Here is a 20,165-nt window from a genome sequence, read left to right on the forward strand (position 1 = left end):
TATTATTTCATATGTTAATGTAATAATTGCCATATCTTCAAATGTAGTTATTATTTGTCAAGTATGTAGAACAAATTTTACAGGTCAAAATGTATAATCAAAATTTTTTGGTCTATTTTATGTAAGTTTATACATAAACTTAATATAAACTTAATATAAGGGAAATGTCAAATAATTCAAATATATATATCTATATTGAATGGGACTAGCATGATCAATTCTCCTTAAAATAAAATAATAGACAAAATTTAATAGATATGTCTTGCATATGGTCCTCAGATATGGAAACGCTCAGTGTGTTTAAATGTATTATTTCATGTGATTTTTAATCTTCTAAAGTAACATTTTTAAATAAATATGACATAGACTCTTTATTGTGAATACGTCTAATAGCCTCTGCCAGCAAAATACTGATATCAACAGTCTTTATTTTGGGACACTGCATCTTTTGAACGTCGTGAGGAACTGTATTTGTAACAACAACCTAAAAATAATAATTATAGATTTAGATTGTAAGAACTCTTATATATCTTATTTAAAAATTCTCACTCATAAGTCTTAAGACTTAAGTTATTATATTTGAATTCAAGTCTGAAAAAAATGATATATCATTGAAAGAAGTGAATGAATTTTTCCTCATTTAAAAATATACGTCTCAAAGAAAGCTGCTTCGTATATAAGAAATTTTACCAAGAAATAAAAAAGTATTGATATCCTCTTTTTATCAAAAAATCTGTGTTCCTTTATTATTTCTTCCATTATTCTTGGTATCGATGCGATAAATTTTTTTTATACTTTTTATTACGATACTACGTTCTATTCTCATTTTGAAATAAGTTAATCATAAAACTGAGTTTTCAGCTTAAGACAAAATTTTTGTATCTATTAATTCAACAGTTTATCCTACAATTTTTCAATTCGATTAGAAGTTGGCTTTGAAATTATTCTAAGCAATAATTCATTCTGATAATGTAGCACTTCCTGAGATTTTTTCAGTGCTTTCCTATTTATCGACATTATAATTGCATTTATATTCGAATCTCAATAAACAATTTCAAAGCTTCTTAAGTGACCGTAATATTTATATAAACAGGAAAAGATTAGGAATTCAGAATATTTTTGTGTATTGATGATAGAAAAGAAGGTATTATTAGCCAAATCTATTAGATGTTATAAAATAATGCAAATAAATTTTTAAATATAGTAGAAATAATAAATCTTCTAGAGTTATTAATCTTCATTTTTATATTGTCTTTAACTAAGATTGAACATACAAAGGTATATGAAAATATGTATCTATCATAATATATATCATAAAATATTGGGATATTAGGTCCTAAGGTTTATGAGTGATAGTACAGCTATATGCACATATGTATATAATCAATTTATGGAATCGATTAAATATCTCGAAAAATATAAAAAACTTTAATAAAAAATTTAGATAAAATATCAAAGAAACGTTCCAATATTTATTTAATTTTTTACCAACATTGAGTCATCAAATCTATATTTCTTATAACATATAATATTAAATGATATTAAAAAAATATATAGATAATGTTTTAATATTTCAATGTCAGCCAAAAATATACATTTTCATTTGAAAATTTAATTATGACAAGATCATCTTTTCAAGATATTCACAAGATCAAATCTTTTTAAAATTAAATAAATATGAATAAGATTAATGACTCTTAATATCTTTTAATTCTCGTGTGTAACATCGTTTCTGCATCGTTCATATTTTTTTTTTTTGAAATATTTAATCGTTTCCATTTTAATTGTGTATAACTTATGCAGTCTTTTAAATATTACATTACCTCATCAATTGGGGATTCTTCTATTAATCTTGGTGCATCAGAACTCAAAAGTCCATGTGTAGCTAAAACATAAATTTTATATGCTCCTCTTTCTTTAAGAACTTCTGCTGCAGCTACGTAAGATTGAACATCATCTATCATGTCATCCTGAAATAAGAAAATTTTTAACACAATTTTCTCTTTTTCTAATTTTCATATTTAAATCTACATACCACCATAATAGCTATACGTCCACCTACATCCCCTACAACATTAATTGGAGGCTTTTCTTTTGCAGGATGCATTGGCACACCAACACCAACTTCCATTGTACGTGAAGCCAACGCAGGTGGAGAATAACGTCCATCATTCATATCTGACTCTGCTTCTCGCTGCTCTCCATGAATAACTGCTATACCTAAACGTAATCTCTCTGCGTAACTTGTTGCCTTCTTTGCACTACCAGGATTTCTTGCAACTATCACTGAATTATGATAGTCTGGTATCTGATTAAAGATAAAATTCAAAGATAACACATAAAAATTTACGATAGCCATCTCTAATAAAGGTATTTACGCACGGATTCTTGAATGTACTGCAATAAAAATGGACTGGCACGCAAATTATCCACTGGCACGTCAAAAAATCCTTGTATCTCTTTTTGATGCAAGTCCATCGTAATTATATGCGTTAAACCACTTTTACAAAGCATCTTTGCTAACAGTTTAGAAACTATACAACCTCGTTTACGCATTTTGCATTGCTTAGAGTAAGGCAAGTAAGGAATGACGCCAACGATATTCTTCGCAGAAGAAGTTTTACAAGCATATGCCATAATCAAAAGCTCCATTATGTTATTGTTTACATCTTTCGTTCCTGTTTGAATTATGTACAGATCTTTACTACGTACGGAATCTCCAATTTCAACCATAGTTTCACGATTTGATTTGTGATACACAGAACATCCTCCGTGTTTAACACCTAATCGACTGTTTTAAATAAAATCAAACAGTTATAATCGTGATAAGTGATCATAAACACACACACATATACATATAAACCTACTTGGCAATAAGGTTAGCTAATTCTGGATGAGAGTTACCCGCGATGAGTACAATATCTGAGGATACAGGTTTGTCCATATTATATAAATGCTTCTGAAAATTAAAAGAATATAATTTGTATAATAGAAACTTTTCGTAAAAAATGTACGAAACGATACATTCTTATTCGAAATAAATAAGAATCAGTCATTCAACAATGATTTAGCAATGTACTTAATATAAATACCTTATAGTTCACGATACGATAATATAAAATATTTATATTAAATCACGTTATAAAGTGTTTCGTATGTTACAAATTAAATTATTCTTCATTTATTTATGTGTTACTACTTCGCTAATCCTATTGATTAAATGCTGTTAACTTACGTTAGAATGTACGGGGTCGAATCGAATTCGATCTAACTTTCTTTTTCTTTATGCTTCGTTTATGTTAACCTTTGTAGATTTACTGTTTCTTGAACAGCTGCTCGATTTCAGAAGTACCAACTTATCGACAAACGATAGATAAAATCAAATTGCAATGAAAGGTGCTAAATTTTTATTTTAATTCTCAAAATATTCGTTACTTCAGAAAAATGTAATAGAGTGTTATTTTTTAACATCTTAATTTTTTCTTTTTTTTTAAATTCGAACTATCGTTTACTTATGTCAGATACTTTTACATGCAATATGGTTACAATAATGTTACAATGATCTAATAAATATTTAATTCATGTATTTCTGTAATTTGTTTGTATTGTCACGTAGAATACATTGCAGTTAAAAAGTTATACAGTAATAGTATTTATTAAGATATTCTAAAATTGCAGTGATGAAACCTAATTTATTTGAATAGGGCATTTTTATGTCAGTAGTTGCATTATAAGTCATGCGCAATGTTATGGTTTTTCGTGCTCATGAATACATGGAAATTAATTTTTTCTTGAATGATTATTTTTAACTAATTATATTGGTCAATCGTAAAGTGATAATGTAAAATAATGTAATTAAAATAGATTATAACATACAACATTAAAATAACAATGACATTACATTGTATTTTTATTGATGTGTTTCTAATACATTAGCATTACACAATAAATAAAGCGAGACTAATAAAGTGATGCTAATTTTCCAGAAAAATTTAGAATATTCTATAATTTATGTACATACATATATTTATATACATATATATGTTTTCTTTTTTTCAGATAAAATGATGCATACTACAAGAGCAGATACTTCTGAACGAAGATTTGAAATACAATGTAAATTAGAAGCAGAGATTGCTTCTTTAGAAGCATTGAAAGAAGCAGAAGAGCGAAGTAGAAAATTAACGAACAACGTTGTAGGAATTTTATCTTCTTTAGAGCAACGACTTGCTACATTACGTCGTACTATACTTCCCGTTTATAATGAAACAGGAAATCTTCAGGCACAACAACAAAGTATATCTTTATATTTTGATAAATATAATCTATACTTTAATATCAGATCCTTCTCAGCAAATTATTTATACATTGGCCTATCTAGTTCATAATCTTTAGCTTGCTCAATTATTTTAGTGTTAATTACGTAAATATTTTAATTTATCATACGATGATACAATTTCATTCATTTCTTCTTCACAGATATAGAAATGACACTAAATGCATTAGATCATGCTATTGGATACTATGGAGTCTGTCAAGAAGTAGAAGCTACAGTTCGAGCTGGTCCAGGAGGATCCGGAGGATTAGATAACTTTTTAGAAGCGATGAATCGTCTTTACAATGCTCAACGTTATTTTCAAAAAAATAATCCAAGCTCTGTAGAATTAGAAAATGTAACAAGTTTATTTGTTGTTGGTTTAGATGCTTTATATGCAGAATTTCATGATATTTTAACTAGACAAAGTAAACCAATCCTTCCAATTGTTCTGTTGGATTTAATTGGATCAGATGAAGATACTAGTGGCGAGGATGCCCCTCAATCTCTTTGTCAATTACCAGAAAGTATTTTAGGAGATTTACTTAAAATTGCAGCATGGTTGGAAGAGAGGGGACACCGTAAACATGTAAAAATTTATGCGTCCGTACGTTCTGCTATTGTTTTAAGATCTTTACAATTATTAAAAGAACATCAGAGGAGTGCTAGTGGTGGTAGTACACATACAGGAAGTCCTTTGCCAGTAAGAAATTCATGATAACATATCTGTTCTTTTTTTCTTATGAACATTTGCAATTTAATAATAGTTATATTGCTATTTATAGAAGACAAAATTTGGACATAGGCATTCACTAGGAATTCAAGAAATTAGTGGGAAAAGAGCTTCTAAAAGATTACAGCATGCTTTAGAAAAAAAAGCTAGTAGAATGTTGTTAAAAGCTTCTCAAACTACTGGTTTGGGATTGTCTTTAACTACATCTAGGAAACCACCACCACAATTATCTGGACATTCTGTAGAAGATACAGCACCAGATGAACAAGAAATGGAAAATTATTTGCTGTTAACTGTTGGTCTTCATAAACTTATGCAAGCAGAGCGATCACTAGTTGCTAAAATTTTACCAACTAGTTTGCAAGCACAAGTACTAGAAGCTACAGTACGTGAAGCTATGGATCTTGTAGCTCATGATGGAGAGAGTATAGCAACTCGTGCTAAGAGATGTATTGTAAGACGTGATTTTTCTGCAGTACTAGTTATCTTTCCAATTTTAAAACATCTTGGAGAATTAAAACCAGATTTGGAACGCACTGTTGAGGGTTGTGATTATGCCCTTAGATCAAAATTTACTTCTGTACTTAACACTCTAAACATAACTGTATGTATAACAATACAATTCACAAATATAAATTTTATTTTAAATTACATAGTATATATTTTAACAATATAGGGAGCAAAAGCATTGGAAGATTTTGCAGAAAGTGTTAGAAATGAATCCAACTCAATTTTACCTAAAGACGGTACTGTTGCAGAAAGTACAAGCAATGTCTTAGTGTTCTTGGAACAATTAGCAGAATATGCGGATACAGCAGGAGCTGTACTAAGACGTAGTGCTGATATGGAAAGTGCAACATCTATAAAACAAACGGAAAATATGTATAGAATTGTTCTTGGCACTTATATTAGTTGGTATTACTTTTTCTTTATGTTTAAATATGTTATAAGATTATAGAACTTATCGATATTATCTTTTTAGAAAAAGTACTAGCGCAACTGAATTTGGTACTCGTTAGTAAAAGTGATACTTCATATTCGGATGTTGCGTTAAGAGCTCTGTTTCGCTTAAATAATCATAATCATGTTATAAATGCTTTACGTCGTAGTTCCTTAATGGAACTTTTATTATTAGCAGAACCTAGCGCAGAACAAACATATCATGATCTCTTGTTACGTGATAAGGCTAACTATGTTTCTACTACATTTGCAAAAGCACGTGCTTATCTTGAACAACCATTTGATGAACCAGGTTTGTATTTTGAAAATTTCTAAAAATTTTATATTAAATAAAAAAAAATGTTTTTGTAATAATATTTATTTTGAATATAACATTGACTATTCGTAATAATGAATTATGTAAAATTAAAATACACGTAATTATTTAATATAGTTATGGCAGTTATAATGATATGTATCAATCATGTAATACGTAAGTAAAAAAATGTTGAGAACAATTTTTGTTATTTTACAGAACCAGGAGCAAAAACTTTAAAGGAGAAGTTTTTAGGATTTACAAGAGAATTAGAAGAAGTTGCAAAATGTCAACGATCTTATTCTGTACCTGATGCTCGATTACGAGAAGAATTGCGAAAAGAACTTCAACAAGCTATTGTTCCACTTTATACGAATTTTCATAACAAGTATCGAGGAATATCATTTTCCAAAAATCCAGCTAAATATATAAAATACACTCCGGAACAAATATCTATATTAATTGATACATTCTTTGACACAACGGCATAATGAATAAATAGAAAAATTTAATAAACACCCATTTAATAAAGCTTATTTAGTTACAGTATCTATGATATTTTTATGGACTGAATCCCCATTCCCCGGATAGATTGCACAGGTCAGTGGATCTGCGACGATTGAAATAGATCTCGGTCCAGCCCCACTTTATATATATTTATAATATATATATAAAAAACAAGTAACGTCCGATTTAGATTTAGCAGCTTATACATGTAAAATGATAATGATAGGAATACAGTTTGGACTTTTACCACTTATGTACAATTATTTGTTATAGAATAATTCCTTCTTATGTCTTTCTCTCTTGGCTTTTGTATGCACTATTAAACATTCATTCATACGTACTATTTTTCTCTACCTCTGATATTTTATTTTTTTATTTATTTTTTTTTCTTTAACCATGTTGTGCGTATCAATTACAGTAAAATTGCAACAACATGAAAATACAATAGAGATAGAGAATTGAAATCACACTTGTATCGCTCATTTCTAAAACTTACATGATTATCTTATTCCATGGTATGTATATAGTAATATCAACCAATTTAGTTGAAGGCAAAAATCATTTCATGTTCCTTGCAACTGTATATTTACAATAAAAAGTATAATTTGAAATTGATTTACAATTAATCAGTTTCATTCGAAATTATCAGCTGAAAAAATTAACTTATCTCAAAAGTAGAAACAACTTCTTAGTGCATAATATTAATATTCAAATATTTTTTACTTTAATATCGTCATATCAATCGTGTCATATCATATCGTAATATTATAACATCAATCTCTTTGTATACCAAAAATTTTAGAATGTGATTCTAAATCTAAAATATACAATACAATTTACATAAAATGATTTACCTCTTATGTTAAATTGATTAGTATCTAGTGCGCTCACAAACGCATATACATAATAATGTTTAATTTCTTATAATTCGTATGTAATAACTAATATTAATAACACACTCTAATATACTGTACATTATCAGTTCAGTTTTCATTTGGCTTCCTTTCTCTCATCAGAACATTTAGCTAATGTGTACACTTAATGTGAACACTTAAATTGCATATATTTTCTCCTTTATCTTTTTTTTATACGCATTATATAAATTGATTTGTGCGCTTTCATGGCAGATGCTTGTAAAGAGATGGACCGTACAACGGGGTTTTTTTCAATAGAAGTTAGATGTCCTGCTGCAATCAAGTCCGACCGGAGGAGGGATAGTACATTTGCACATGCTCCACCGTCGTTGAACATTTAATATTATAGAAGGAAACATCTACGTTTTGGTTTCACTTGAAGAACAGGACACAATACTGCACGAATTGCTTCATCAAATACTGTTTTCAATCCCTTTTGAGTAAGAGCTGAACATTCTAAATACTTTACAGCACCAATTTCTTTTGCCATGGACAAACCCTAAACATAATTAATGAAATATTAATAAGTTGTTACAAGTATAAAATAACAATAGGAGCATAGTTAATAAATACATGCCTGAGGATATGTAATAGGTGCTAGTTTTTTATCTTTTAATCGTTCAATCGTCTCTTTGTCCTCACGTAAATCTAATTTAGTCCCTACTAAAATAATTGGAGTAGCTGGACAATGATGACGTACTTCTGGATACCATTTAGCACGAACATTTTCAAAACTGGCTGGGTTAACAAGAGAAAAGCAGATCAGAAAAACATCTGTCTGTGGGTAAGACAATGGTCTTAATCTGTCATAATCTTCTTGACCTGCTGTATCCCATAAACCAAGATTTATCGGTTTACCATCCACCATGACATTTGCAGAATAATTATCAAACACAGTCGGAATATACTCCCCAGGAAAGGCGTTGGTAGTGTAGCTTATGAGGAGACATGTTTTACCTACTGCTCTGTAGAAATTAATCAATTAAAAATAATTAAATTCGACCATACAAAAAGCTCAATGGCGTAAAGGTTAATGGAACATAAGTAAAAAATTTTTGCATTATCAAAGTAAAAGTGATAAAATAACATCAGTTCGAGTGAAATTTTAATAAAAAAGGAGAACAGGAGAAAAGAAAACGGTAAAAGGTAAAATTTTGTGGCGACAAATTACTTGGTTAATAATTAATAATTTCAAGTTAAGATATCCCGATTTCCTTAATAATTTCCAACAATAAATAAAAATATATATATATACACATTAAAAAGAATAACGGGTGTGGTACTAGCTTTTAAATAGTTCTTGATCAGGAAAAAACCAATCGCCAAGGAATACTTTGATGATTCTTTAGACCAAGTAATGCAGATCGAAAACAGAGAAAGACAAACATATCGCGAAACATTACAGTGGGTTTTAAAATACTCACCCGTCTCCTACGACGACACATTTAATAGCTTGCATCCTGAAGGTTGGAACCGTTCACAAATAGAAATATCTACGTAAATTCGCAGGAAGGGAGGCTAGTTCGATTCGACAGAACAGGAAAGATCAAGAGAGATGGACAAGGAGTGGAAACGTCGTGAAACAGAAAGAGAGGACATAAAGGAAATAGGTGCAAGAGAGATAAATAAGTAGTGTCAAAGGTAAGATAGAAAAAGATCATGAAATGGAAAAGACGTGAATGAATCAAAGGAAATGTAGAGACACGATTAGTAGGCAAAATGTTGGAAGTATTTGCGTGAAAATGTAGACGTTGGGATTATATGATGTTATGATGTTCTTGGTATCCTTGTTTTGTTGTAGAAAACGCAGTTGGGGGTCTTTCGTTGAATGCAGCACTCCTGACCTCAATATGTGGCCCCAATAATGAACGTAGACTTGAAGGTTTTATTTATTCTACGAGAATCAAAACGCTGTTTCTATGTTTCCAAGCAAAGAAATTCGAACAAATTCTTTATTTATTTACTGTGTATTTTAAGGACACGTTCAATTGAAAATTACTTGTTTAAATCGAGGATTAGATGCGTATGAAATAATAGTTGAAATGACAACCAGTGCAGCGTAATACATTTGGAGGGGGTTTTTACGCAGCTTAATAAAATTCACACGCATATAATGCAACAAAACTATGGGAATTTCATATTGTATATATACAAAACTCGTACGCTATAAGTTGATACACGGCTGATAAATTACAATATTAATAAATTTCTTTTTTCATTGAAAATCTGTAATATTTTATTGCAAAATCTGTTACAAAATATCTTTATTCAATTCCGTAATTGCGATAATAATCAATAATAATTATAACAATAATATTAATATAAAAAGAGGCAAGAAATTTTAATTTCAATAAATATAAATGCATACTTTCAATGAAATAGTATAAAATAATCATTAAAAAAGTTCACGTGTTAACGTGTATAAAAATATAAATATACATGTGCATATATATTATAGATAATAAGTAGTATATGCAATAAAAGAATACATACACTTGTATAATTGAACTGATACTATTAGTGAAATTTTTCATCGTAACTTGTATTAATAAATTCTCTCTTCTTTTCCTTTTTTAATAAAAAAATAATTTATAATTTTTTAAATTACCAATTATCGTACTTGTAAAATTCTACAAGAGAAATTTATAATCTATAATTTACAAGTTGTCAATTCACTAATTGTTATTAATTAATAAATTATTATACAAAATATTATTTACATGTTTTATATTAGTCAATAATAATTTTTTATAAATGTATAAAAATATTTTTTATAAGTCACAATATTATTATTATTATTATTTAATATATATATTCTCAAAATTACAAGGATCAGAAATACATATTTTTACCTGTGAACTCTATTTGTTTGGTTCATATATTGAATATAATAAAGATTATTGGGAATGTTGTATAAAATAAATAATATTAATTTATAGTGAAAAATATATTTAATATAAGTTTGTAAAATGTATAAAAAGGGGACTTGACTGATCAAATTCTTTGTATTTATAATTTGTCCGTATCCAAGTCTAGTTAAAAAATAATGAAATATATAAAATAAGTTAAGAAATACGAATGCTATTTCTTCCAATTATTGTTATTAATCCATTACTTTGTAATTCTCTTAAAGCATCTTCAAACATATCTCGGGTAACAAGCTAAAAAATACGACAAGTTTTAAAAGTTCTCTGAATTACAAGTGTTTGTACATTACAATAATTATATTTATATATATGCTTCTACTAACCAATTCAGAGGATTGTTTTATTTCAGCAAAAATTTTTTGTTGATTAAGCATATGAACTTTATCCTTGCTTTCAATAAGTTTTTGAATTGCCTCGCACAATTCCTTCCTTCTTTTTCTAGCCCCTGCAGATATACCTGTAGTCAGAATAGTTACGTCTATTTTTCCACTTAATGGATCAATTGCTGATTGTTTCAAAGCTTCTCTGTGCAACCTATCAATGAAAAATAGATATTTAGATTTACAAAAGTTATGTTGATATTATTAGATATTACTCATGATAACCTCCATGCTTCTTCAACATCTTGCAACTCCACAACAGAACTCAATCGTACTTTGGCATGAGCTTCGGATAAACGTATCAATGATTCTAATTGCCTAGGATACGCTGTTATTTGTCCACGCCCTCTTCCAACTCTTCTCATATCAACATAAGCTTGTATCAATCTTTGCTGACTTTCTTCATTGAGGACAGGATGAACATGTTCTTTTGCAAACACTATATAATCGCGAACAATACTCATGTTTATTAGCTCATCTTCATCTTCTTCTATTGTTTTATAATATAAAGATACCATATGAGTTGCAAGTTTACTATCATATGTTTCGTCTTGTGGATCTAATATTAAGAAAATTAAATCAAATCGAGAAAGAAGTGTATGTGGTAATTTCACATTTTCAACCACCTAAAAATATGTAAATATTAAGCGTATTCATTTTGTAATATTATTAATTTCATATACTAATTAAACCTAGCTTTATTAGTATATGAGACCTTAGATTATTCTTATTAGTAAACTAATTATTAAATATTTTTATTCAAAAGTAAAAAAAAAATATTGAATACAATACAATGATTATATGTAGAGATAATCTATAATGTCGGAAATCGAAACAGCAAAAGGTACAAAATACTTTTTGTTATTATCACATAAAATTCTTTTAACTAGAATATTTTATTATTCTTTCAGTTAAAATGAAGAAAAAATAAAAGATTTCTATTTTATGATTTCTAAATTTGCCTTAAAATCCATTAAAAAATAAACGAATAAATTAATTTTATCATAGAAAATTCAAAGTTACTTTGAAAATTTCAGAGGATTAATAAAAAGTTTATTATGATAATCTCTTTTATGGAAAAAAACATGTTTTGATAGATTTCCTAATAGAATAATTTAAGGTCTTTTATATAAAATTAATGAAATACATACAGTTTTATTCTTATTCCACTGAGATTCGCATGGATTAGCAGCTGCAAGTATACTAGTTCTAGCATTTAATTGACAAATAATTCCAGCTTTAGCAATACTCAAGGTTTGTTGTTCCATTACTTCATGTAATACCGATCTTGCATTTTCATTCATTTTATCAAATTCATCAATACAACATATTCCATTATCTGCAAGTCCTAAAGCTCCTGTTTGCAATATCAATTGTCCAGTTTCTGGATCTTTTGTTACATAAGCTGTTAATCCAACCGCACTAGAACCTAAAATAGTTGTTAATGTACGGACGTAAATAAATAATTTAATTCTGTTAAATTGTTTATTCTTATTTTACTTTACCTTTTCCACTTGTATATTGAGATCGTGGTACCAAATTGTAAATATATTGCAATAGTTGTGACTTGCTTGTACCAGGATCACCACAGAGTAATATATTAATATCAGGTCGAAAATGTTTGCCATATACGGTAGAAGTTTTCCTAGTCCCTCCAAATAATTGTAATATAATTCCCTTTTTTACATCATTATTTGCATATATACTAGGAGCAATATGTCTTGCTAATCGTTCATAAATATCACCCTTTTGTGACAACGATTTTAACATTTCTATTCTTTCTGGTGTAAAGTTATGTTCTTTTCCATCTTCTTGATCATATAAACTACAAATGATTTAAAATAAATACTCGATAAAAATAAATTTGAATTTAGAATTTATTAATTTTCTTACCGTTTAGAGTCATGTTTTCTAAAATGAACTACATCAATATAAGTTTTATAAATAGCTTGTAAATTATGATCAAAATTAGGTTTATGCGTTGCTGCTCTATAAATTCCAGTTACAGAAACCCTATCTCCAGGCATCACTGCATCTACTAAATTATTATGTGCAAATAAAACAATAGTATGTGGAGTCTGTCCTTGTGGCATCTCGTCTGGAGCTTCTTGCAACTTAATCATTTGTTTATCAGAGAAATGACTCAAATTATGTACTAAAGTGAAAGAATATTTATGAGTGCAATGTGCACACACTGTAGGTTCTTTTGTTTTCCCTTTTTCAATTTCTACAAGAGTCGTAAAAGCACAGACGCTACATTTGAAATAAGCCTCGCGCATTTGTGGAATTAACCGAGATACTCTAATTACCATTCCTGGTATTGTAATTAATTGATCTACATCAGAAGGATTTAATTGCCTCATAGTTTTAATCTTAGCCACATTAAATGGTCGCACTTGAATTTGATGCTCCAGAACTGCTGCAGGAAATTTTTCAAAAAATAATTCATTTGCTGCCATATCCAATGTTGGAATTACTTCTTGAGGATACGAAACCAATTGTTGATAAAGAACTTCGTCAAATGTTTTTATATGAGCACAATTGACATTTAAATATGGCTCTTCCAAGGTGTGTATCTCTTCTAATTTTTGAAGATACAAAGGTTCTGATAGATTCATATTTTCTGGCAATTCATCATTCTCTGCATCTGGATTAATAAATTGTTGAAAAAATAATTTGAATTGCTCTTTACACTGATTTATTACTACATTTGTTCCCCAAACAACTAGATGTGGGCCTGCCGTATCACTTTCTGATGTACCGTTTGGTGCTTCTGGAACCTATTAGCATCATCATTATTAATATTTAATAATAGTTATTATTATTTGATATTAATATATTATAAATATTTTTAACAGAAAATATAAATTATTTTAACGGACAATATTAATCAAATCACAAGCTTTTCCCATTTATTTAAACAATTCTATTCTTTTTAAGATATTTCTTGTTTAAAATATTAAAACTCACTGAAGATTTTTCATAACGATAAAATTTATCTATAATAAATTTACAAAATAGGTTTAAAATTACAGTTAATTGTTTTAAATCATTAACTTACTGGTTCTTGCAATGTAAATTGACGTAAACGTCTATCTGTATTAATGTCAGGCCTATGCCTAGCTGGGGTGCCTCTAATTCCACTTCTTGGAGTACGAATTGATCCCAATGAACTTGGCGTACCATAATTAATTGGTGAAGACAACTGCAGACCACTTTCTGAACCGTTAATTGGTCCAGAGTGGTCTGTGAAATGATCAGCAGAATCGACGGCACTCTCATGTTCAGAAGAAGCAACAATCGTGGCAGTTTGATTGCCAGATTCTAAAATATTCTGTCGCACACCAGTGGTACCCCATCTCAATGGAGTTTCTACATTATTATCACCTCCACTATGGGTTGCATTACCTTATACACAAAGTTTACAGAATAAATAGATAGTTTGTTAGATTGTAAAAGTATACAAATCACATACAATAATGTAATGTTGTATATATAAAATAGTGTATATACAAAATATACAATGTATAATATACAAACAATATACAAATATCATACAAATACAACATAATGTAGAGAAATGCAAATTTTAAATAATCTTGAGGATATTCACTCACGAGGTGTACCAAACGTAGAAGGAGATCTAGTACCCTGGACTTGTCTTCTAGGAGTTTTTCCAGGGCTATCAGTGCCTGACACTCTCGCAGGACTCGACATTGTTCGCTGTATATTTTTGATATGTTTTCCCGCGCTTGACGCCTCTTATCATAGAAGACTGATAGATCAGAGTAGTGATCAAAGCTGAACTGTAACTGTAGTATAGCCAAACGAAGTTAGAATCTAGTAACAAAAGATAAATCTCTATTAGATTACTCGAAATTAAAATTAATGCCTATTTTAGAGCTAATCGAAAACGTTGAAACATAACGAACAATATGCAACGATTTAGTAATTGACTAAACTTAAAATTGGCAGATTCTGTTACTTAAATATAAAAATTCGATTTACATTTTTGTCTCCGAGCTTATTTATAGGTTCATAAATCCTCTTTTTGATGTCGATTATACATGAAATATTATTTTATTCTCCTTATCTTTATGTAATTCTGTGATATTATGAGACTATATAGTTTTATTAAAAAAAACTTATAATTACAATTTTGCACGATAAGATTGGTAATTTTAGACATTCTGATTTCTCGCAGCGCGAAATATGAATTGTACATTTGGCGGCAATATAGTTGCTAAGACAAAATCTGGGAATTAAACAACAAATACATCTATGATCAGAATTATCTCTGCAGCCGGTTTGCGGGTTGCAATAAATTCACAATTCGCCGCTGTGATAATTTACTCAATTTTCAATTTTTTTGCAATTCACTTGTAAAACTTGCTGTGTAATTTTCTTTCATCAATTTGTTAAACTTTGAATGTCAGGCGAAAATAAATATAACAACGTAAATGTTACGATTTCTTAAATTTTCGTCATCTAATATTCAAACTTCAATCGCTAATTCAATAGCAAATTTTTAACCATGATTAATAGGTTTAGGGGAAAAGTGTGTTATAAATTTTTATAGAAACTTAATAACTGCATCGAATATTCCTCTGAAAATTTTATTATTCAAAAAAAAGAAATAATTTCATTTTTTAGCTACGCCAATGCATAAAAATAGGTACATTTATTTCCAGATTATGCTTCGTCCGATACCATTTAATTTTGTTTCACAAAATTTTTGTCTATGTCTATCCATTTGAAAGATGCAGTTTATCCCTGTTGTGTGGGACAACGTTTGTACATTGACACTTCAAACATCTCATATTAACAATAAATATTTTTGAAACTTTCAGACACGTATTTTTTTTTTTATCTGGTAATAGTAGTACTCAAACAAGTAGTAATGTAGCTACTTTTTTTACATGGAAATATAGAATATTTATCTTCAAAAGAATATATGTATAAATGGATTTCCATTTTAAAACAAGTTGTAATTTTAAATAAGTTGTAAAATTTATTAGATATTGTGGAACAACATTTAACATACATTTGTACATACATTTGTACATTAATACATACATTTGTAAGATATTGTGATATTACCCATTAACAAAACCTGAACAAGGACAATTTTTTACATTACAATTGAAAATAAACTCACCATATGAACTAATATCTACTATGAAGAAGTTGTTAAGAAAATTTACGGAAAACTTTTAGTTTTAATGCAGAAGAAATCCAAGCGAAAACAAAAACCTTAAATCAACAAGAAGACGAAATTGTTGAACTGTTTAGCAATTTGAGCAAAGAGATTTTATCTAGACGGAATTAGAAAGTATATGAAATATGTAAACAAATTAGAAAAACACTGTTAATATGATTAAATGCAAAGTAAATAATACAATTTTAAGAAGATTAGATATGCTATCAATTAGAGCTGTATTTTTCCCAAAAATTCATAAAAACTTTTATGTGTTAACTAATGACGTGTTAGAGTTAAAATTAAATAAAATAGATAAAAATGAAATTGTGGAATATGACTTTTCAATTTCAGTTCTTCAAACTGAACATTAATATCAATATCAATTATACATAATGCTTTCAACCTGATACGATGTAACATTATAATAATGATATAATTTTTTTTTCTGTCTGTATAATACGGAGAAGAAAATCGTAAGGCAAGAGGTTAAATAAAAATCTTGAAAAATAAATTTGAAAAACTGCAAAACAGAAGTGGTGCAATTTCGAATATCTGATTAATTTGCTATAACTGATTAATCTGCTTTAAATTTACATCAAAAAAAACGAATCGCATGATGTAATTAATTGATCATTTATAAAAAAAAATAAAACATACATTTTTCCGTAGGATTATATAATTATATATTGAAATATAATGGAATATATTTTTTTCCAAAATACAATATGTATACGAAGTTTCAACTTATATTTGATAAATCAGCTATTAGTTTTATAGACATAGGAAACATTGAATTTAATTTTTATTCTAAATTATTTGCTTATTTAATTGATTATTGTTTCAATTTTTTTTCTAGTTTTTTCTATATATATATATATATATATATTTAAAATATATTATAAAAATTTGTATATAAAACATCATTATAGAATAAATCATATAATGAGATTATACAGGTTATCACCTCACAGATTACAAATTGCAGATGTAAAAGTTATTCTATATAAATAATTTAAAATACAAGATAACATTTTTTTTATATGCATGTAAAGTTAAAAACTTAAAAGTATACTTGAGAATACATTCAGGAATAGAGATAGTTTGGGTATATCATAGAAAACCTCTAATATCTGTCATTTACTTAATCAACAGAAGCTTATCTCATACCAGCAGTTTATATGGTGCAATTGATCTTGAATAATTGATAATCTTTCTAGTATATTTTAAAGTGTTATGCAAATTTATAGTAGACATTCAAGCAAAGTGACTTGTACATTTTATATATATGTACAAATAAACAAGATTACTGAAATATTCGCCTTACTTACTGTTATATAAAAAAAACTTATCAGAACAAAGTTACATTATTTCAAAGATTATACATAATGGTATATGACAAGATCATTTTTTTAAATGAGATTTCATCAGTATATTTTTAAATAAGCTCTATATTTTTTTATCTACCAATTAATACGTTTTTTTAAATTCTTTATAAAATTTGATTGATTTCATCTAAAAACAAAAAGTCTAAAGTTCTAAAGCAATCTAAAACAAACAAAATATCTAAAGCAATATTTTTATATGGCGCATATGTTTATATATTATTGTTACTGTATTGCTATAATACTGTTATAATAATGAATTGAACATCGTTTTACGATACGTAGAAAATATAAAATATTAGATGTGGACAATTTTTAAAATAGTAACTTTGCATCTAAAACTGCTATTTTCGAATTTTACATCTAAAGCTGTCATATGTACATGCGATTTAAAAATCAGTTCAAAATGAAGTATATTCAAAGATTATATTCGTATAAATTAAAACGTATATATCATATTAGTCATTAGTTATGAAAAATCGTACATATTTATATATTTTTTACGGAATTCTGTAACACGATAACTGAATAAAAATATGTATATATACTTTTATATATTTCTTTTATAAAAAAAACTTAGTAACATATAAAGCAACAAATAATGTATATAATTCATGTAAATACTTGCTTATTAATCTTACGAAAAGTTATCTTATTAATGTTTAATTCTTTTACACTTAAATTTTTTATTTACCATGTTCTCTATTGAATCTTATTTTCATTGTAATTCGTACAAATCACTGAATATTATAAAATTATATTATTAAAGTTTAAATGTATATTTAAGTAAAAAGCAATCTTAAATTTTCTGTGAAATATTTATATAGTTTATTACAAATTACACTTTATGCAAATATATATATTTATTTTATTATAATATTTTACATTGCCTTTCTTGAAATAATTTTAAACTAATGTATCATAAACAATAATAATACTTAGTAGCCATTCAATTCTTTTTGGATGTCTCCTAAAGATTTCCCTTTTGTTTCAGGAACTAATAAGTAAACAAAAAACATTCCAATAACACAGACTACAGTAAATAACCAAAATGTAGGACCAATACCAATTGCATTTGTAAGATTACTGAAAAATTTAGTTACAGTAAAACCTAATACCGCATTTAAAAAACAAGCACTACTTGCAGCTACACCCTTAACTTCTGCTGCGAAAAGTTCACCCAACATCATCCATGGAAGTGGACCAAAACCTATATTAAACATAATAATAAAAATACATAAAGATGTCGGAGGTAGCCATGTAATAGAATTTACATCAATGTCATTATCCAATAGATAAAAATAAATTCCAAGTACAAAAGTTGCTAAACCTGAACATATTATAGATGCTAATAGCAGTATTCTTCTGCCTACACGATCTACAGTTAATGTGCTTACAAAAACAGCTAATATTTGCATTGCGCCTATAATAATAGTCAAGTAATGAGAATCTAAAGTACTACCAGCCTTTATAAAAATGTAGTTAGTATAAAATATAACAACATTAACACCACATAATTGTTGAAAAAACATAAGACCATAGGCTACTATAAAACCTTTCAAGGTTGCTCTTTGATGGATTAAAGTCCAAAAGGATACTGTATTTTTGTTTTCTTTCAATGCATCTTTTTGATGTTGTAACTCAGTTTCAATATCATATTCGACACCGCGTAATCTAATTAAACTTTTTTTAGCTGAGTCTTCAAGACCTTTTTTTAAGTAGTAGATTGGTGATTCTGGCATGAACATAAAAACTACAAAGAATACAACTGGTATAGTAGCAGATACAATTGATAATATACGCATATTAACAAAAGTTCCTAAAAGATATGATAAAAGGATGCCTACAGTAAGAAGTAAAGGAAAATAGTTTCCAACAGATCCGCGAATTTCATTTTCAGCTATTTCTGCTGTGTATATTGGTGCTACTACACAAAAAACTGCACCACTGAGACCAGTGATGAATCTACCAAAATAAAACATGGCTAGATTATTGGCAAAAATTAGAAGTAACCAGCCTATGGTAAAAGGTATCACCATTAAAAGCATTGAACCTTTTCTTCCTATTATGTCAGCAAGAATTCCAATAGGAATACACATTATTGCTGAACCCACTACAGCTAATGAGCTAATCCATGAAAATTCGTCTTTAGAAATTGTTATATTATATAAAGACTGTAAGTCCTTTCCATCTTCACCAGCAGAAGAGGTCCATGCTAATATCATTCCATTTGCTAAGGCGCCAAGTGTTGCTGCCAAACTAGCAATATATTGAGGTAATCTTTTAGCTGGTACACTTTGGTGTTCAATATTGGAGACCAGGGTTTCTTGTGAAATACCATAATGTATTTCATTCATTTTCTTCACTTTTCTAAATATCTAAAAATAATTAATTTAATATTAATCATAAAACAATATTAGAAATTTTTTAATTTTTAATCAAATTTATTTTTAAAAAAATTGAATAATTATTTATTTTCTATCTCAGTTCAAAAATAGTATTAGTATTTATTATTTTTCCTGTAAAGATAGAAACAAATATTTTGTGTATTA

At 28.0% G+C, this 20,165-nt stretch overlaps 5 protein-coding genes and 1 long non-coding RNA gene across 14 annotated transcripts in view; 2 read left to right on the top strand and 4 right to left on the bottom strand.

Annotated features, from left to right (window-relative positions):
- Positions 1-299: 299 nt before the first annotated feature.
- On the bottom strand, positions 300-3,402 carry LOC122529685 (phosphoribosyl pyrophosphate synthase-associated protein 2). 3 transcript variants are annotated; one of them, XM_043656071.1, is made up of 6 exons: positions 3,273-3,402; positions 2,868-2,959; positions 2,383-2,791; positions 2,036-2,308; positions 1,824-1,970; positions 300-484 (listed from the first exon to the last, which is right to left on the bottom strand). In XM_043656071.1, the coding sequence occupies exons 2-6, from the start codon at positions 2,942-2,944 to the stop codon at positions 326-328; spliced, it is 1,065 nt and encodes a 354-aa protein (XP_043512006.1). In that variant the 5' UTR covers positions 2,945-2,959; positions 3,273-3,402; the 3' UTR covers positions 300-325. The 3 variants fall into 3 exon arrangements, with proteins under 3 accessions (XP_043512006.1, XP_043511990.1, XP_043511996.1); XM_043656055.1 differs by having other exon boundaries at positions 3,236-3,327; XM_043656061.1 differs by lacking the exon at positions 3,273-3,402 and adding an exon at positions 3,093-3,232.
- On the top strand, positions 3,289-6,852 carry LOC122529653 (exocyst complex component 7). Of its 6 annotated transcripts, none has more exons than XM_043655974.1 (7): positions 3,289-3,396; positions 4,060-4,296; positions 4,480-5,018; positions 5,101-5,652; positions 5,725-5,959; positions 6,031-6,300; positions 6,523-6,852. In XM_043655974.1, exons 1-7 carry the CDS (start codon positions 3,390-3,392, stop codon positions 6,792-6,794), a joined length of 2,112 nt encoding a protein of 703 aa, XP_043511909.1. In that variant the 5' UTR covers positions 3,289-3,389; the 3' UTR covers positions 6,795-6,852. The 6 variants fall into 6 exon arrangements, with proteins under 6 accessions (XP_043511909.1, XP_043511937.1, XP_043511943.1 ...); XM_043656002.1 differs by lacking the exon at positions 3,289-3,396 and adding an exon at positions 3,426-3,444; XM_043656008.1 differs by lacking the exon at positions 3,289-3,396 and adding an exon at positions 3,454-3,562 and having other exon boundaries at positions 4,056-4,296.
- On the bottom strand, positions 6,811-9,396 carry LOC122529714 (ras-related protein Rac1). The gene is made up of 3 exons (XM_043656101.1): positions 9,149-9,396; positions 8,302-8,689; positions 6,811-8,223 (listed from the first exon to the last, which is right to left on the bottom strand). Exons 1-3 carry the CDS (start codon positions 9,181-9,183, stop codon positions 8,068-8,070), a joined length of 579 nt encoding a protein of 192 aa, XP_043512036.1. The 5' UTR covers positions 9,184-9,396; the 3' UTR covers positions 6,811-8,067.
- Positions 9,226-9,687, top strand: LOC122529723. The gene is made up of 2 exons (XR_006306850.1): positions 9,226-9,365; positions 9,526-9,687. It is a non-coding gene; the product is annotated as an uncharacterized LOC122529723 (long non-coding RNA).
- A 984-nt stretch (positions 9,688-10,671) lies between these two features.
- Positions 10,672-14,864, bottom strand: LOC122529632 (DNA replication licensing factor MCM4). The gene is made up of 8 exons (XM_043655931.1): positions 14,649-14,864; positions 14,093-14,439; positions 12,925-13,811; positions 12,537-12,856; positions 12,183-12,460; positions 11,257-11,657; positions 10,975-11,185; positions 10,672-10,885 (listed from the first exon to the last, which is right to left on the bottom strand). Exons 1-8 carry the CDS (start codon positions 14,746-14,748, stop codon positions 10,790-10,792), a joined length of 2,640 nt encoding a protein of 879 aa, XP_043511866.1. The 5' UTR covers positions 14,749-14,864; the 3' UTR covers positions 10,672-10,789.
- Positions 14,865-18,435: 3,571 nt separating this feature from the next.
- LOC122529675 (facilitated trehalose transporter Tret1-2 homolog) overlaps positions 18,436-20,165 on the bottom strand; it is a 7,241-nt gene continuing 5,511 nt past the window's right edge. For both annotated transcript variants that reach the window (XM_043656034.1, XM_043656044.1), the window contains exon 2: positions 18,436-19,991. In XM_043656034.1, coding sequence (XP_043511969.1) covers positions 18,552-19,970 — 1,419 coding nt within the window. In that variant the 5' untranslated portion in view covers positions 19,971-19,991 and the 3' untranslated portion in view covers positions 18,436-18,551. The remainder of the gene's footprint in view (positions 19,992-20,165) is intronic.

The sequence above is a fragment of the Frieseomelitta varia genome, unplaced genomic scaffold (assembly GCF_011392965.1).
Source record: "Frieseomelitta varia isolate USP_RPSP 00005682 unplaced genomic scaffold, Fvar_1.2 scaffold_131, whole genome shotgun sequence".
In the NCBI taxonomy this organism is placed as follows: domain Eukaryota; kingdom Metazoa; phylum Arthropoda; class Insecta; order Hymenoptera; family Apidae; genus Frieseomelitta; species Frieseomelitta varia.

Excerpts from the sequence above, each read along its gene's own strand:
- LOC122529685 (XM_043656071.1), bottom strand. The coding sequence starts at position 2,944 with ATGGACAAACCTGTATCCTCAGATATTGTACTCATCGCGGGTAACTCT. Across the intron at positions 1,971-2,035 it reads GACGTATAGCTATTATGGTG|GATGACATGATAGATGATGT; the intron begins GTATGTAGATTT and ends TTCTTATTTCAG. Across the intron at positions 485-1,823 it reads AAGAATCCCCAATTGATGAG|GTTGTTGTTACAAATACAGT; the intron begins GTAATGTAATAT and ends TATTATTTTTAG.
- LOC122529653 (XM_043655974.1), top strand. Across the intron at positions 5,019-5,100 it reads ATACAGGAAGTCCTTTGCCA|AAGACAAAATTTGGACATAG; the intron begins GTAAGAAATTCA and ends TGCTATTTATAG. Across the intron at positions 5,653-5,724 it reads TTAACACTCTAAACATAACT|GGAGCAAAAGCATTGGAAGA; the intron begins GTATGTATAACA and ends TTAACAATATAG.
- LOC122529714 (XM_043656101.1), bottom strand. The coding sequence starts at position 9,183 with ATGCAAGCTATTAAATGTGTCGTCGTAGGAGACGG. Across the intron at positions 8,690-9,148 it reads TGTGTCGTCGTAGGAGACGG|AGCAGTAGGTAAAACATGTC; the intron begins GTGAGTATTTTA and ends TAATTTCTACAG. Across the intron at positions 8,224-8,301 it reads CACCTATTACATATCCTCAG|GGTTTGTCCATGGCAAAAGA; the intron begins GCATGTATTTAT and ends AATTATGTTTAG.
- LOC122529632 (XM_043655931.1), bottom strand. The coding sequence starts at position 14,748 with ATGTCGAGTCCTGCGAGAGTGTCAGGCACTGATAGCCCTGGAAAAACT. Across the intron at positions 13,812-14,092 it reads AATTTACATTGCAAGAACCA|GTTCCAGAAGCACCAAACGG; the intron begins GTAAGTTAATGA and ends TGATGCTAATAG. Across the intron at positions 11,186-11,256 it reads GATGTTGAAGAAGCATGGAG|GTTGCACAGAGAAGCTTTGA; the intron begins GTTATCATGAGT and ends TTTCATTGATAG.